An 18,039-nucleotide genomic window follows, 5' to 3' on the forward strand; every position below is an offset into this window, starting at 1 on the left:
CAGCTCTGGCTGTCCTTTCCCATTATCTCTACTGCCTTCCCTGCTACTGCCTTCCCCTTCTCTCTGAGGGGTGAGGTTTAAAGGACATAAAGCCCTTTTGGGGTGGCGATGATGGTGCAGGGATGTCCACTCCTCCCCCCCCCTCCCCTTAACAAGATTTCTCTCCTGGCTTTGAGGTGAAAATGAGAGGAAAGAGCTGTGCCCAGCCCCACTGACTGATTCACTGTGGCAGATGGCAGAGGGTTGGCACACGGACCTTGGTGCCGTTGCCCAGAATAGATGAACAGCAGAGATCGGAGCGAACATTGGCTGGGAACACTTGGCAGTCTCCTTGCCGGCTCTTGGAGCTATTTCTATCTGGGGCTGCCAGAGCCTGGCAAGGCAAACGGCTCCCACAGCTCTCTCTCTCTCTCTCTCTCTCTCTGAGTGCTTGTTTCGGGGTGGATGTTACCAGTTGGCCCCTCCCTCGAGATGTGCAGTGACATTTGTTGGGGGGGGGGAGGAAAACAAACCTTCCAGAACTGCAATACTGTAATAAGCATTTTAGTGCAGGGGTGTGTGGGCCCATGTTTCTGTGTGGGCCAGCACATGAGCCAAATAAGAGCATGTGCTTTGCATGCAGAAGGTCCCCAGGTTCAATCCACAGCATCTTCAGGAAGGGGTGAGAAATGTCCCTTACTGTTACTGGTGGGTCTCCTAAGGATTTGCATCCTTTTGCATATAATTTTAAAGCATTACCTGTTCTTCACCCCAAAGTCCCAGGGACAGTTGCCATTAAAACATTTTAAGCTTGATTTTTCAATACCAGTGATGAGAACTTCATCTCAAGCTTTGAAATGCAACTTGCATGACCTGCTTGGGCAGAGGGGCTTTGGAGTAGTGGCCTTGTACTGTAAATAGGGATAGGGATCTTGCTGCCCTCTAGAAGATACTGGAACACCAATTCCTATCAGCCAGGATGGCCAGTTGTCAGGGATGATAGGAGTTGTAGTCCCATGACATGTGGAGGGCATCATATTTCTTGTGTCTGTCTAATGTATGATGTTGCCTAGGAGTTACAGCAACTGAATTGTACTCAGTCTACCTACGGACCCAGATTCAACTAAGCAGTAGCACTAGTGGGAACTGGTGGCACAAGTTACGCAAGCGCAACAGGGTCCCGTCCCCCCACTGTGCTATGGGAAGGTTCAGTAGAACACCCAGAACAGCCCATGTGGGGAGGAAAAGTAAGACTGTTTGGTCTGGCATGCAGAAATGCTTGTGCAAAGGGATTCCTTTCATTGAAATAAATGGAGCGATGCTAGCCATGGCCATGAATTTCAATGGGTCTGCTCTGAGTAGGATGAGCATTGCATACAACCCCAGGACTGTTCTCTCTCCCCTAAGGATGGCTGGGCCTGAGATTTCAGGAAAAAAAGCTTGCCCCACATTTTAAATCAAGAGTCCCGCTTAGAAAGAGCAGCGCAGGGCCGTGGAGGGACAACTTTTTGCACCACCCTTTCCAAAACGCCTTGTTTCTTGATTCCAAATTGCAATAAGAGGAGCACAGAAGCGCTTGTTCACCCTCCCTTCCATCCCTGCTATCTGGAAGATGCAGTGGTGCCGATAAATTAATTAATGCTTGTGATTAATTAGCAATAAGCCGCTTCTGCCTGCCTCTTTCTCCCTCTCCCCTCCTCTTCCTTCCTGATAAGGCAGGATTTACACCTCTCTCTCTCTCCCTTTCACAGGGGGAGGCGAAGGGGCCGGCCGCAAGGGTGTCGGGAAACAGCTGTCACGGGCGGAGCTGAAGCAGCTGGCACAGGGACCCGAAGACATGGTGGAAGACTTGGACTTCTCTGATGCTGACTGACAGCTGCACCGACAGACAACTGGGATGGGTATTGTGAGGGGCAAGGGGAATGGATCTGGAGGCGTTGTGTTTGTGGTAGGGTAACCCACGTGCCCCTTTAAAGCAGGGGCAGGAAGTTGCTCCGCTGAGGCCACGTCCCCCAAGGCACCACTTGAAATGTGAAAATCTTGTGCAGAAGAGTTTTATAAGTTTTGGAGAAACACAGTAAAATTTGTGGCTTTGCCAGCAGCAGTAAAGTGGCTCAGGCAAGGAGATAAAAGGGCCCTTGTTAAACCTGCCACTTTATAAATAACGTGGGGAGGACAGATCCGCCACCTCCAAATCCCTGTTTTGTTGGAAGGAAGCCAGCCCCAAGCCCACCAGCATGGCCATAGCTTGTGTTGTCCATTATTAGCTAGGCACCGCTTCCAGTGGGGAAGCACCAGCAACTAACTGGTGGCAGGTATCTCCTAATGTTATCTTGCCTATTCCACAGAGCTGCTAGGGACGCAGAGAAGTCTTTCTTTGCCAGCCAGTGCCCTCTGCCATATAAACCCCACCATGGTGCAGTGTGGCTGTACAAAATGACCATGTTTTGTGCTAAGCAGATTCTAGCAAAGAGAAGAGCTAATAGTTGGGTGCCCTGTGGTCTCTTCATAGTGGGCAGAAGAGACTACGCACTGGGAACTGTAGTTTGCTAGATTCACCACTGCCTCTTTGTGCTTACCCCGTACCCGGCTCAACTCTGTGTACAGTGGTACCTCGATTTATGATTTAATCCGTTCCGAACGGACCTTCGTAAGTCGAAATAATCCTATCCAAACTGCATCCAAAATGGCGGACGGAACTCTGTTCGTAACTCGAAACATTCACAAGTGGAGTCATTTGTAAGTCGAGGTACCACTGTACTGGGTTTTTTTTTGTACTTTTACAAGACTCTTTTAAGGACAGTCGGCCCACGGAGCAACCATTTTATAAATTAAGTGATTTCTTTATTATTATTTAAATCGATTTGCTGGAAAGCGTTGGCCTGGATGTGATGGATAACGACCATTTACAATATATAAAGAAGCGAAGGTACCATCGAGCGATCTCTGTTTGATTCCCCACCCCCACACAAAAGTAAAAAAAAAAAAAGAGTAAGGGGGAAAAGGTTGAACGTGCAGGTGTTTTTAAAACAGAAAGGGTAAGGAGAGAGAGAGAAAAAAGCGGACAAGCATCGATCACATGATTGTTTTCCATCACTGTACAAATTGTGAGGTGGGGAGGGGGCAACGTAGAGCGCCCTGCCCCGACGGGCTCACTTGGGTACCTGTTACCTGGTCGTGGGGTGGGGGACCAGGTAAAAATGTGCAACTCCATATCCTCTGCAACAAGCCTCTTCCCCCCCTCCCCCACAAAATACACTCCCACACAAACAAAGTAAAAATGGGACAAGCATCTTCTGTACACACACAGTTTAAGGTGGGGGGGGTAAACTCTGCCTCCCAGCCTCTTCCACGCTCATCTCCCCCTTCTGCCCCCCCCCAACAAGGCTATCATTATTCTGAAAAACAAGTCCGTGCCCAGCGAGGAGGGAATCTTTCACAGCCAATCTGCAATGTTTAAGCAGCATGAAAATGCAGTTTAAAAAAATAAAAGCACACAAAAAACGAAGAAAAAAAAATCTGTACCCCACAGAGCTAGCTGTGCCGTACCATCCAAACTGAAGTAAACATGGACCGGAACTTGGGCGTTGGGGTCAGTTGTCTGTCTTTGGTATTGTTTCAAAGTTGTTTTTTGAGCGATGCATAGACACGCTGAAAGAGGAACGGAACAGGTTCCAGCGAGGGAAACATTTCAGAAGTGGGGAAGGAAGAGTGTTTCCTCCTGGCAGGAGGCTGGGGTTAGGGAAGGGAAGAAGGGGGTGCTGAGGGTCTCTTCCCCAAAGTTGCATTTTCATAAAGGCAACAAAGAAAAAAGCCCAAACGTCATTCCTTTTCTCCAAATGAAAAGAAAGAAAAAGTCACGGTGTCCCTTTTCAAATTGCTTCCAATAAATCTTTGGATTACGCCGACCCCTGCCCCTTAAAACCCCAACGCTGAATGCATTATTATTCTCTTGGTTCCTTGACTGGCTGGTTCCAGTGCTGGAAGGCCCAGCAGCCCAAGCCAGGGACCCTCGCAAGGCTGGCTGGCTGCCCGGGGCTGTGCAGTTTACGAGGGCGGCTTCAACGTGTCGCTGAGGCCGGCCAGCAAAGGGTTCCCGTTTTCCTGCTTTGGCGAGATGCGGCTGGCGGGGAGGAGAGCGTTGCCATACGGGGAGGAGGTCATGCTTCCTGTCGACGAGGGGCGGAGGTCAGCGGGAGGCAAGTCACGGTCTGTGGGTCGCAAGCCTGGCGGCTGGAGCGGGAAAGCCATGGGGAAGCTAGCCATGTACAGCACCCGGCCGACTCTCTTGGCTACCTGTGGAGGGAAGCAAGAGAAAGAGGGGAGATTAATTGGTGGGTTGAGAGGAGAGCCTGCAGGCTCAAGAGGTCTCCTCCTCTCAGCATGCCTGCTGTGAGCCACAGTCCTTTTCTGTACAACTACTTCTGCACAACTGGCGGAGGAGGGTGGGCAGCCTCTGAGATCAAGCAACGAGGGCCTGCTGCTGCTGATTCCTGAGCAGAATCTGTACAGGTCAAGGAGGCAGCTATGGAGCCTGGGGGACCCTAGCAGGGGGCTGTTTAAAGCAAAAAAAGAAATTCTGAAAAAGGCAACGTGCACAAAGTAGGCAAATTAAAACCATGTGCATACAAGCTGAGTAATTCCACACGCACACATTTTGGAGAGTCTTGGTGAAGGTCATAAATAAAGGGAAGTGGTTGGTGAGAGGGGATCTCCACAGGAAAAGGATATAAACAAAGACTGGACACATGCTTTAAAGTCTATCTTCCCCCTCTTGAGGGCTAGCAGCTTGATTTAATGGGGCAGGAGAGGACAGGTAGTCATGCTAAATTCCACATAATCTCAAATTGCACGTGTACATGATTGCAGAACACATGCTTTGCGGGGGGGGGGGGAGAGATATACTTCTCAGATCACTCCATGAAGACCCATTTGCAGAGAGAGCAAGTGAGCCCTCTTGTCTCCCTAGAAACCAGTTCTCAGAATTCTATCCCACGCACCCAACATGTTCCTTGTCACCCTCTGGTGAAACAGCATCCAGGGCAGAGGTATCTGCTGACATTTGGGGCAGAGTCACCTGAAATGTGACCAGGCTATTTCTTATTTCAGACACATAGGGATAATAATGGCTGGGTGTGGAGGGATCTTCCACGGGGAAGCTGCAGTCTCCATTGGGAAACCACTGCTGTATCTGGGCTTCACATTCTTCCTCCACATACACTTCAAAAACAAGAAGTTTGGATCAGGCCAGTGGCCCATCCAGTCCTCTTCTCACATCACAGTGGCCAACCAGATTCCACAATAGAAAACCTACAAGCAGGACCAGAGCACAAGAACACCCTCCCCTCCCCAACTGTGGATGAACCTTTTGGCGATCACACACACACATATACCCTAAGCCCTGAGCAATCTCTCTGCTGCCCCCCCCCCCCAGCCACACCACCCTTGGGAAGCGGACCATGGTGCAATAAATACATTTTGCCAAGGCAGGCTCCCCCCCCCAACCACCACTGGCCATATACATTTGTTATATTATGTTAAAACAATAAGGGCAACTTTATTACTTTCCCTGCAGCCCTTACTGTTTACGAGGGGTCTAATAAAAAGGTTCTCTGGGCAATTGTTCCCTGTGGATCAATTCTGCAGGAAATAAAACTGATTCAAGGAGGAAAAAGCAGCAGTGGCGGTGGCAGCAGGAAATTCAGGAGCACCAATCCGGCTTCGATTACACACGCAGGTTGTGGAGTGTTTGCGTTTCGTGTCTGAGTGCTGGAGAGATACGAAAGCGAAATAACTGGCTGTAGCCTTAAAATTGGGTTTGGAGTGATACAGCCATCCCTTGCCCAAGTTTTGCTAACTGAATAATACTCTGGTTGTTTTGGGTTAAATGTGAACCTCTGTTTTTTATTGAAGCTTTAACAAAAACCAGCTGTGTAGGTGCGAGAGCAGGCGGCCGGGGGGGGGGGGTGCTTTTGGCTCAGGATCGAAGGTGATTAATATAAGCCCACATCCCTGGGGCAGACGGGAGGATAGGGGGAGAGACTCGGCAGCTGGGGAGAGGGCAGAAGGCTACCATTAAATTGTTGACGGTGCAAATGAAGGCTGTGATGGGGAAAAGCAAGCAGCCTTTATGGAGGAAGAAGAAACCAAGGACCAGTGTGTGTGTGTGCAAAGGATGTTATTCCTGCAGCTTTTGGTGGCGGGTGGCGGAAATTTGGGGGATGCAAAGAAAGAGATAGTGCTCAAAAGCTAGTAAAACACCCAGACATCTGACTCCTATTCGAACCCTTTCCTATGCCCTGTTGCCAGAACGCACTGAGAAAAGGTGTGTGTGGGAGAGAGATCTATTTAGAACAGCACCTTCTACTGCACTTAGTGGGGAATCAGTGGCCCCCTCCAAGTGCTGTTGAACTCCTGTCAGGCCTCAGGCTGTGTGACCAGTGATGAGGGACGATGGGAGTTGGGAATCTGGAGGGCAAAAGGTTCCCCAGCCTTGTTCTACCAAAACAACTTATCGGCCGGCATGTGAGTGTGCAAGCTTTTGGATTACAGTAGAAGGCAAAGGAAATGTATAAAGCTGCTATTACAGGTGAGTCCAGAGTCCCATCTGTTCATCCACTCACACACACACACATGTCTGGTTGGAATAGGCCACTTGAGCCCTTAGACCCCAGCTGCCCGCCAATGTCAACAGGAATCCTGGATTCTGAGGTTCTGGCCTGCTGCATCTTGAGCACTCTTACCTGTGACCTTATCTTCAATGCGGGTCCCAGTTTTAACCCCATGTTATTCAGTAAGTGCTCTTCTGTCAAGAGGGGCAGAGTCTCGCCGTCTATGGCCTGTTCCCGGAAGACCTGTCGGGGCAGAAGCAGAAAGCAGTGTGGGTAAGAGGAGCCCAGAAGGGAGCTATTTGGGATCTTGAGTGCTGGGTTTTACAGAAACACAGAAAGCTACCTTATACAAAGTACAGTGGAACCTCGGTTTACGAATTTTCGGTTTACGAACGCCGCGGACCCATCTGGAATGGATTAATTCACTTTCCATTATTTTCAATGGGAAAGTTCACTTATGAACAGACTTCCAGAACCAATTACACCCATGCTTCGGGTTAAGTATGCTTCAAGTTTAGTACTCCGCGGACCCGTCTGGAACAGATTAATCAACTTTCCATTACTTTCAATGGGAAAGTTTGCTTCAGTTTATGAACGCTTCAGTTTAAGTACTCCGCGGACCGTCTGGAACAGATTAATCCCCTTTCCATTACTTTCAATGGGAAAGTTCGCTTCAGTTTATGAACAGACTTCCGGAACCAATTGTGTTCATAAACCGAAGTACCACTGTAGAGTATTGGTGAACACAAAGACTAAAAACACACACATACACACAGTGTGTGTGTAGATGTGTTTGCCAACCTAATGAGGTTGGGTCTACGTGTGGGTAAGGTGGTGCGCTAAGCTGCAGTGTTGCACTTCAGAATGCAGGTGGGCTCTGTGTGCGTGGATGTGATCCTATGCTTCAAAAAGAGCGCATCCTGCGATCACTTTGATGCAGACTGCTTCCTGCCCGTTAGTTCTGTTAAATAAGGTTATGGACCCATACAGCCCCCCACCCCACAGCAACTGGCTCGTCATAATGGCATGGGTATTTCCATCCAGAGACAATATGATACTGCCCCTCTCCCTCAAGTGGACCAGTTTTTGTATTTGTTGTTCGTGATTTCTTCCTTCTATTTTATCTAATACAGTGGTACCTTGGTTTAAGTACACAATTGGTTCCGGAAGTCTGTACTTAACCTGAAGTGTTCTTAACTTGAAGCGAACTTTCCCATTGAAAGTAATGGAAAGTGGATTATTCTGTTCCAGACGGGTCTGCGGAGTACTTATACTGAAAGTACTCAAACCGAAGTGTACTTAAATTGAGGTACTGTATGACTGTACTGGGAAACTCAGTAAAACTTTAAAGAAAGAAAGAAAATAGGAAGAAAAAGCACCCTGCAAAGAAAGCATTTGGATGGGGGAGGAAATGTCTACCCCAGGCCTCTTCCTTTTGTGCCTGTCTTCTAATTATAATACTGCCATGGACACTTTAGTTGAGATTCCTGCATTGCAGGGGGTTGGACTACCCTGTTTCTCATATTTTAAGACATACCCATAAAATAAGCCATAACAGGATTTTTAAGCATTCAAGGAATATAAGCCATACCCCGAAAATAAGACATAGTGATAGGTGCAGCAGCAATGCTGGCCGCAGCAGCAGGAGGAGGAAAAAAATAAGACATCCCTTGAAAATAAGCCATAGTGTGTTTTTTTGAGGAAAAAATAAATATAAGACATGTCTTATAATATGAGAAACACGGTAGATGACCTTCAGGGTCCCTTCCAACTCTACAATTCTATGATTCTAAGTAGGGGAGCATCTGAAGTATTGCAATCAGGCTGAAGAGAGAAACTCAGTTCTCTTACTTCTTGTACCTCCTGCTTTGAATATTGTTTTAATGGCTTGTTTATTACATAGTTTAATTATTGATCTTTTTAGTGTAGTTGATTTACTATGTATTTCAATTATGCAGGTTTTTTTTTAAAGAAAGGCTTTATCCTTGTTAATCTGCTGTTGACCTTTGTCCATTTGTGAAGTGCTAGACTCCTGGAAATTAATGGGCCTACGTTAGTGGTGTCTAATGGGTCAAATCCAATGGGTCTCCTCTGAGTAGGGCAACTACTGGAGACAACAGACTATTACCTCATTTTGCCCTGTACACTCAAAAGCTGGCGATTCAGAGGCAGGCACAGATGGGAGCCTGCTGTTAAAGCTTTTTTTCTTAAATCATAATAACAAAAAGGAAGCCCACAGCAGCTTCCTCCCCTTCTGGAGCTTCTTTTTCTAGGTGGGCTCTTCCAGCCAAGGCTGCTCACGAACACAGCCTCCTATCCCTGCCCCGTGACCCAGCAGGCCAACCTGGCTGACAGCCAAAAAACCATCCCTGTGCTCCGCCACGCTTGCTTCCAGGCCTCCCTGGAGCCCATGCCAAGCTGTGTGCGATGCAACGTGCCATCAAGACACAGATGGACGGTCCCAGGAACCGAGAGCACCAAGGGGTGTGTGTGTGTGTGTGTGTGTGTGTGTGTGTGTGTGTCTGTCTGTTTCCACTACAGGGTTGCACTGAGCAAAGATGGCCTTCTTCCCACTGCCCCTGCTTTATTCCTAATGCAAACGCTGTGGCCAGCTTTTTTCTTTCGGTTGCTTGTTTTTTGCTGGCAAGAGCGGAGGTCAGCTCTGTGCCAGACCTCCCCGGCAGCTGCGGTTTTTGGAGGAGAGAAAGCAGGCAGACAGCTCTGCAGCACTGGGTCTCCCCTGCGGCCTGGCTTTCTTGCACAGTAAAAACCTGTTAAATGCGGAGCCCCGCTGTGGACCAAAAAGAAAAAGAAAAAGGCCTTATCCCTTTAACTCGTTCTGTGCCAAACCCCGTTTTCCTCCTCCTTCTCCTTCACTACCTCCCCCCCCCCCTCCAAACCTCTTGCCCTTCGTGGCTCACTCAAGAGACCTTGTTTACGGGGTGGGGGAATTGTTTTTTTCTGGATCAGGCTGCCTGGAAAGCACCACTGTGAAAGGGCAACTCTTTTCACAAGGAGCTCTGGGGTGGCTGGTGGAGATCGGAAGAGCTCTCAGCAACCCCGCTTGCTGTCTTGTTCAGCCGGGAGGGAGCACAAAGCTGGGAGCTGAGAGGGCACGCCAGTCGGGTGCTGCTGGCACAAAAGCACACGGATGGCTTTCCAAGCGATTCTTGCAAGAGAGGAGAAAAACAGCAAGGAGGGCCTTTTAGAGTGTTGCCACATCTGTATTCTGCACTAGGGTTGCTATGGAGGAGTCTGGGTTTTGGACTGGAGAAAGTTAAGGGTTTGGGGGGGGGGGCTTGCTTGAAGTTCCTTAGTGGTGAAAGTTCAAGCGTGGCAGACACATCTTTGAAAGTACAGGTAAATGGCCCAGAAAAGCTAGGAAATAGCTAGATGCTCCCACATGGAAGATGGGAGCCATTTTGGCAAAGGTGAGTCAACCCACTGCCATCCCACTGAAGGGACAAACTAGGGAGGGATGTGTGTGTCAGAGAGAGATAGAAAGAGAAGGAACAAAGAAAAGCTGCAGTTTTTAGAATCGGACAGAGAGGAAAGTGCTAGGCCAGCTCAAGACATTTTGATGGGAAGGCAAGGACCGTGTCTCAGTGGTAGAGCATATGCCTTGTGTGCAAAAGTTCCTAGGTTCAATCCCCGGCACCTCCAGAGAGGTCTGGGAATGAGAAGAGTTTTCTATCATTTCTAAGTGGAGGAACATTCAACTCTGCAAACTACCCAAACTGTCCCCATTCTGAGGCTGCAGTCTATAAACACACACCTAACTGGGAGTAATTCCCATTGGAACCAGTGGGATTTACTTCTGAGCACAGGATTACATGGGAAGAGGGCTGAACTGCCACATCAGGTCTGCAAACCTGTCCTAGATTTTGCTATAAGAAAACAACAACATTCATGGTTGCAATCTAAAGAAAAATTCAAAATGCTACATCCTGTCCAGAAGAACAGAAGCAGAGTCCTGAAGTTGGACCAAGTCAGAGGGTGGGGAATCTAGCCCAGCATCCAGCCCCCAAAACTCAGCGATGTTTACAGGGAATCACAGAATTGTAGAGTTGGAAAGGACCACAAAGATTATCTTAGTCCAACCCCCTGCAATGCAGGAGTATTTCGCCTAATGTGGGGTTCGAACCTACAACCCTGAGAATAAGAGTCTCATGCTCTACAGACTGCAGGATGTGAAGGCGATGGGCTGCCCATGTTTGTGTTTCCCTCAGCATCTACTGTACAGAGATAGACTTCCTCTAAACATGGAAGTTCCATTTAACTAAGCTCCGGGTTATAGCTGTCAATAGGCCTATCATTTATCTTGTGGGAGCGAAAGGGAAGGGAAAGTTTTAAATTTCCCTCTATGGATGGATGGATCAGGTCAAAAGGCCCATCAAGTCCATCATCCTGTTCTCACAGTGGCCAGCAAGATGCCTAATATGGGCAAGCGAGATCTGAGTGCAACAGCAACCCTCTCCTGCGGCTTCCAGCAACTGGGATTCAGAAGCAGAACCTAGCCATCAGGGTTAGCAGCCAGGGTTAGTAAGCTTCATGCGACCTTCAGGGCAGGGACCTATTTTTCCCTGCAAAGTTAGGCGTACTGGTGGGGCACCCAGGGGCGTAGCAAGGGAGGGGCGGTCCATCCCGGGTTCCACTTGGGGGGGGTGACAGTCGGCGCCCCACCCAGCGACTCCCAAGGTGAGCCCCTCCAGCCTCCCGGTAAAAAGCTGGCGCGGCGCTCGGGAGTCGGGGGCGCCAACTGTCACCCCTGTCCAGCTCCAGGGTGGCACCTGCCCGCCGCTCCGAGCGAGGCTTTCTAGGCTGGAGGCTCCGTTTAGGCTCCATTTTGAAGTCGCGGGGGGGGGGGGGGTGTTGTGATCCCCCTCTATGTTGTACGCATGCGTCATTACAGAGCGACACATGCGTCATTACGTAGCGACGCACGCCCCCCCCCCCCGGTGCATGGCAATTTGCCGCCCTGGGTGTCGCGGCGGCTCGCTACACCCCTGGGGGGACCACAACAAAACAAAGTAATGGTGCAGTCAGAATTTTTTAAAATGGGCTTAGCTATTAGCTTTCTTAGTAGAAAGCTAAGTATTGCTTAGCTTTCTGCATGCTGCATCCACTACTGGCAATAATACTTATGCCTAGCTAATGACATCCTCATTTATATTAAGGCAACCCTAGTTTTAGGTTGTTTCTGAGAGACAGCATGGGCAACATGCCAGGGTTCGATCAGAGATGCCTATATCAGAGGCGGTCCATTCTATGACAGCCCTGGTCCAGAATGCAGGGCTGCTAAGAACACTTGCTGCTCTGGATCAGAACAGGCCACCTCTATAACTCAGCATCACATCACCCACAATGACTGGCAAGCAGTTCTCCAGGGTTTCAGTCGGGGGACATTTCACTGTAAAGATGCTATAGAAATGTCGTAATAGTAATAATAGCCGTCCCACCTACACAGAGCCTTCTGCATCTCCTGCCAATTCTCACCCTCTCTCTTCATCCCAATCATGCCTCTGCCCCCCCCCAAGCCAGCTGCCACAGCTGCCGCCCTGCAGAAACCCCAGCCTTAGAGGGGGCTTTAATGAAGCGTGTCATGAGGGGATTAGCACTTGCATGCCGTGCGAGAGGGTGGTGGCGACGGGGGGGGGGGAGGGGAAGCAGGGGGCAGGCCCTGCCTTGAAAATGTACCACCCGCCTGCCACCCAGAAAGAGACAGAAAAAAACGACGACCCTGTGAGCAGAAAGGGCATTGGGGCCTCCCCTGATGCATTCCCAATTGGCTGGGGGAAGGGGGTGGGCATGTTATTTGGAAAGCAGGGGGCCTGGGGCCTGCAGGGAGGCCTCCTCCTTTCACTGACAGGTGAGAGAGCCGGCTGTGCTTAAAGAGGCTCGTTTTGGGGTGCCCGAAGTAAATGCTGGGCTGTAGCCCAGTGCTTGTCCTACTCAAGAGTAGACCCATTGATGCTAACAAGTGTGGCTAGCCTAGGTCCAAACACTCTACAGTAATTGGTCTAAGAGTAATAGACTTAGTTCTTCTTGTTATATTTTGCTTAAGATACTTACAAATGTATGAGAATAGTATTAATAAAGGTGACACATTTTATTCCGGTTAGAAGCATTAGCATGGTTTGACCGGTTCCTCCTCCTTAGCTCTGCTTTGTGGGACTCTTTCTTGGAAGGGGAACATGGCACACTGGAACAAAGGAAGCCTTCTTGGTCTCTCTCTAGTGCACCTGATCTCCAGAGTTTCAAGCAAGGGATACCCTGAGCCCTACCTAGAGCCTCCTGCCTGCAAAGCACCCCTTTCCCCGAAGGGCCTTGTTGTTCTAAATGTTTGGCTTCCATAGGATCATAGGAATCTGCCTTGTACCAAGTCAGATCACAGCCCCGTGCTCATGCTGACTGGCAGCCGCTCTCCAGGGTTTCAGGCAAGGCTCTTCTCCAGAGCTCCCTGGAGATGCTGGGAATCAAGCCTGGGACCTTCTGCCTGCAGGGTATGTGCCTTTCTACCAAGCCTCATAGGGGCCCTGGAAGCTGCCTTGTACAGAGTCATGGGACCAAATTGTTCCATCTAGCTCAGTAATCTTGATACCAACTAGCACTCCAGGATTTCAGACAGTCCTAGCTAGAGACGCCGAGGATTGAACCTGGGGCCTTCTGTTTGCAAATCAGATGCTCTGCCACTCAGCTCTGGCCCTCCCCTCCCTGTTGAGCAGGTCTTCTCTCTATTCCAAGTATACAGCCACCTTCTCGTTGCACTTTTTCTGAGACATCTCAGGATCCCTTCCCCTGAAGCTGATATTCTCTCTCTCAATGGAGTGTTTATAAGAAAGAGGCCTTGGCTGACTCTAGTGCCGAACGAACAGACGGGGTTTTTGTATCCTTACCGGAGGCCTCACACTGAGCCACTTCATGATCCCCGCCTGGCAATGATGGATGTTCCAGAAGGGCCTCTTGCCTTGGGGGTTATTCCCTCACCCACCTTCCTCCCCGCTCAATGCACACAGCTTAGACCTCCAAGCTGCTTGCAAACAATTATCAGAAAAAAATTCGTCAAAAAACCCAGGATGTAAATAACAACCGTAGATTTAAAAACCTTCTGCACGCAAAGAATTATTGCTATTTTATCATTTATTTAGATATTTATCATTTGTTGTTTTTATTTTTTATTAACAACATTTTATTTAACATTTATTTATTTAAGTATTATCTGGACTCAGTGGTCTTAACAATACCCCCCCCCCCAAAAAAGCATCTTTGAAGGTGTGGCTATCCTGAAGAGGAATGGCTGTGATGGATGGAAAAACTTTTGCGCTGTCCCTGCAGTAAATGTATGCTGGACATTTGGATAATTTGTACAGATTAATAAAGATAAATTATGTTAAATTACAACCCCAATACCTGTTAGGGGGGTTGGGAGTATCCTCCATTTGAAATCCCAGAGAGCTACTGCCAGTCAGTGTAGACAATATTAAGCTACGTAGACCAAAAGTCTGACTCAGTATAAGGCAGCTTCCTTTCTTCTTATAATGGTAATACTGGAACAACGGGGCTTAAGTGTACTATCCTTTGCATAGGTACTTGAGAGAAAGTGCTCTTGAACACAGTGTGGCTTACTTCCATATAAACACATATAGGATTGTGTAGTCAGCAGTGGCAGGCAGTATTTACTTACTGGTATTTAGGGAACATGGATGGGCATGACCAAGCCTCTGTAGACAAGCCACAGTAGACTTACAAAGACAGGAAGAAGTGCAGACAGTGTGGTAGTGAGCACAGTATTTAAGCTTCTTGAGATATATACTTTTTTATTTAAAAGAAAGAAAGAAAGAAATGTTTTTTCAAAGATCCCATAAGTTTCAAGACCCTATGAGGCAGAGGCAAGGCCTGGCAAAATCTCAGAAAGCCAGAGGCATTGAGACAAGATTTTCCAGTAGCTGGGTGGGGGGGGGGGGTGGACGCTTTAGTGGCCCATGACTGGGATCAGCAGAATAAATTTTGAATAATTTATTCAGCTTGCAAAATTCAGTTTGCTAGGATGCAGAATTAAACAAGCAAGCAAGCAAGCAAGCAAGCAAGCAAGCAAGCAAACAGGGAACAGCACAGCCCTCTGATAGAGCCCTCCAGCAATCTGAAAGCAACTCTTGGCCTTGCTGATTTGCAGAGAAAGTATGAACCCAAAGCCCCAGGTTTTCCCCTCCCCTCCTGAATATTTGGGGGTTTACCTGAGTGTACTCGGCACAGCCGGACAAACCGCCCACGAAACTGCAGACGTCCTCCACCGTCCACTTGCTGACGTCCTCCAGTGCTGGGCTGTCTTCACCATCCAAAAAGAGACCTCCCATGCTGCCTGGAATGGGAGAGGAGGTTTTTAGAGAGTTGGGAAATTGGAGGGGGGGGGCAGCAGAGGAAACATAAATCACAAAAGTCCCACACGGACAACCACACTGCTGCCAGGCCTCCCTTGCTGTCCACTGCATTATTTTCCTCCAGCCACACATCCATCTTTAATGAACTGTCAATTAAAACACCAGGCAGGGTCAATTTGCCCGCCGAGGCCTCCCAGAGATTCCTAGCCCCGAGGGTGGGGAAGCCAAGAGAATGACAGCGGGGCTGGGGGGTGGGGGGTGGAATGACACGTTTCCAACTAATGTCTTCAATGTGCTTAATTTTCTTCAGCTGCAGTCAAGGGAGGGGAGGTGGGGGGGGAGGGGAATCCAGCAAGGGCAACACCAACAGCCCCCAATACGGCCAGCCAGGAAAGGTCTCTGACCACCTCTAAGTATGTGCTCAAGACAACAAGGAGTTCAAGGAAGTGGCAGATTTTCAGGAACACGGGAAACTGCCACTGGGTCCATCCAGCTGAATACTGTCTACACTGATTGGAAGTGGCTTTCTGGGATTTCAGACAGGGAATCTCTCTCTCATTCCTACCTGGAGATGCTAGGGACAGGACCTAAGCGACTGGAAGGCACACTCAAAACAGGCTCGTGCAGAGACACAACAGGCACCCCCCATTCCTTTTAGGGAACAGGTTGAAGAGCTCGCTGGTAGAGGGATGGAAATGCTACCTGCTGTCAGGCAGCTTGTTATCACAGAAAACTACAATGCCAGTCGCATGGCTTAGTGATAAGAGCACCCGCTGCTCATGTAGAAGGTCCTGGGTTCAATCACTTGTTATCTCCAGGTCGGGCTGAAACCTTGGAAGAGCCGCTGCCAGTCAGTGTCAACAACACTTGAGGAGGACCCAACAGCTACCGCTGAATCAACTTGTTTATAAAACTCTGAAATCTTCCAGATTTGACAGAACTCTTGCTAGTGAAACGCGAATGCCTGTGAAATTCAAAAGTCTGTATACTGCCCTAAGATGAATTAAGAGAAGGGAAGGGGAACCAGTGGCCCCCCAGATGCTGGACTCCCACTCCCATCAGCCCCAACCAGGCTGGCCAATGGTCAGCGATGATGGGAGCTGGAGTCCAACAACCAGAGGGCCCACAGGTTATGAGCCGCCCTTGATCTTCAGCTGCGTACACACCATACAGTTAAGGAACACCTCACCCACTGCATTAATACTGGCACCTGTAGTTCATTAAGGGTGCTGGGAATCGTAGATTGGTGAGGGGGTAAACTACAGCTCCCAGGATTCTTTTGGGGATGGGATACGCTTTAAATGTATGGTGTGTGTGCCGCCTAAGTGAAGGCAGACATTCACCTCTTTAGTAATCTCCTAATCTGAGAGACTTGCATTTTTTTCAGACCCGAAGCTGTTTTTGCCAAACATTGGATGAGACCTTTCTCTCTTTCTTTCTTCCTCTCTCTCTCCCCCTCCCCACCACCCACCCATTTGAAAGAGCGCGGCGCTGACTTGGTAAATAGAGGAAGTGGAATTGAACTCAATTATTCCAGGCACAGCCAAGGCTCCGGCGAGACGCCTCCATCTGCAGCCGGAGAAGCAAGCGTCTCCGAAGGGATCTGGCAGTAACAGCCAGCTGGTTCCAAATGATGCACTTCCTCCTTCCAGAGGCTGGCCAAGGATAGCAGCTCAGCCGAGTAGATGGGAACGGAGGAGAGCCTCCTCCTCTGTACTCGGCTGGGCAGCTTGAACCTCAGTGCTTTGGCTCTGCAACGGGGCCATCGCTCTGGACCCACAGGAAAAATAGGGCAGTTCTCTGATCCAACTCTTTCATGGGATCAGAAGCCGCTTTCCAGAGGGGCTTTTCCAGCCTCCAATTCCTGGGCTGGCTTCTCTTGCCAACTTTTTAACCAAGCTGGATAGAAAAACAACAAGAACCCGGTTTTGCTCAAGACATAGAGAAAGCGTTCAATGGCAAAGCACAATCTCTGGCTCTGGCTCCACCTACTGTTGGCCTCCCTTTCTTCTCCCGCCACTACTTCCAGCACCCATTGGCTGCCAATGGGCAGGTTAAACAAACTTTCTCCATACTGTACTAGGACAGCTCCTGCACTGAGCACAAGCAAGCAAGACTTTGCCAAAATAACTCTTCTTCCGAGTCTAGGTTGCCTCCAGTCTAGTCAGCATTTTGTGGGAGGGATCAGGCATAAACCAGGTTTGCTTAACTATTTGGATAAAGTACTGTTGCCCCAGAGCAACAAATAGGCCTACACTTAGAATGACACACACAAGACAGAGTTTTGTGATTACAGAAGTGATGAGGAAGTATCTGGATGTAGTCTAATCTCCACATAACCTATGTCGAATAAACTCTGTACATATAGGTTCAGGGGAAGAGCACTTCTAGCCTGGACAAATACAGAGTTCTGGACGACTAGGAGAAATCATGCTCAGAACAGCAACTCATGCAGATTCCCATCAGGCATCCTCCTCTTTCCCTCAGCTAGGAACAACTTGCAGTTTGAAATTCTGCATAGCTGCTGCCAGTCAGTGTAGACGGAGAGCCGATAGACCAATGGATAAAGCAGCTTCCTGACATCAGGTGCCCATGGCAAGTGATTCAAATTCTTTCATTTGCCATGAAGGAAAATATTTTTTCTTCCTCTTTTTGAGGAAGAGGCACTCCCCAACACATTTTTTTTTGGTGTGCCAACTCTCCCCTGAGCTCGCCTGTAAGAATCCACAAGTATTTTCCACACAGCCACACAAACACAGCCCCTGCCAAAATATTTATCTCAAGACAGTTCATCCTCCCTTTCGCAGTCACCAGGAAAGCACACGGAGAGAATGTCTGCTGGCGTGCAAAATTCTGAGCTGAAGGATATTGGGGGGGGGGGCAGGAGACAGAGTGATTTATTGGCAGTTTCTGGAGGTGGGGGGGGGGCAAGAAAGAGGAGATGCCTGATTTTGCCAAGATAAACAAGAACTGGTCAAAGCCCTGTGAGGACAGACAGCCCCAGCATGCAGAGACCCAAAAAATACGCCTGGTTCAGCTGACCAGCCCTCCCTTCAGGAGGAGTGAATTTC

The 18,039-nt window shown here is 49.0% G+C and overlaps 2 protein-coding genes across 14 annotated transcripts in view; one reads left to right on the top strand and one right to left on the bottom strand.

The window, feature by feature from the left end:
• The window catches only part of NOC2L (NOC2 like nucleolar associated transcriptional repressor), a 64,242-nt gene extending 61,246 nt beyond the window's left edge, over window positions 1-2,996 (top strand). For all 3 annotated transcript variants that reach the window (XM_035118506.2, XM_060276220.1, XM_060276219.1), the window contains one exon: window positions 1,731-2,996. In XM_035118506.2, coding sequence (XP_034974397.1) covers window positions 1,731-1,852 — 122 coding nt within the window. In that variant the 3' untranslated portion in view covers window positions 1,853-2,996. The remainder of the gene's footprint in view (window positions 1-1,730) is intronic.
• SAMD11 (sterile alpha motif domain containing 11) overlaps window positions 489-18,039 on the bottom strand; it is a 159,805-nt gene continuing 142,254 nt past the window's right edge. For all 11 annotated transcript variants that reach the window (XM_060276218.1, XM_035118488.2, XM_035118490.2 and 8 more), the window contains 3 exons: window positions 14,825-14,949; window positions 6,723-6,833; window positions 489-4,275 (listed from right to left, as the gene is read on the bottom strand). In XM_060276218.1, the coding sequence (XP_060132201.1) occupies window positions 4,027-4,275; window positions 6,723-6,833; window positions 14,825-14,949 (485 nt within the window). In that variant the 3' untranslated portion in view covers window positions 489-4,026. The remainder of the gene's footprint in view (window positions 4,276-6,722; window positions 6,834-14,824; window positions 14,950-18,039) is intronic.

Source organism: Zootoca vivipara, chromosome 6 (genome assembly GCF_963506605.1).
Source record: "Zootoca vivipara chromosome 6, rZooViv1.1, whole genome shotgun sequence".
NCBI classification, from domain to species: domain Eukaryota; kingdom Metazoa; phylum Chordata; class Lepidosauria; order Squamata; family Lacertidae; genus Zootoca; species Zootoca vivipara.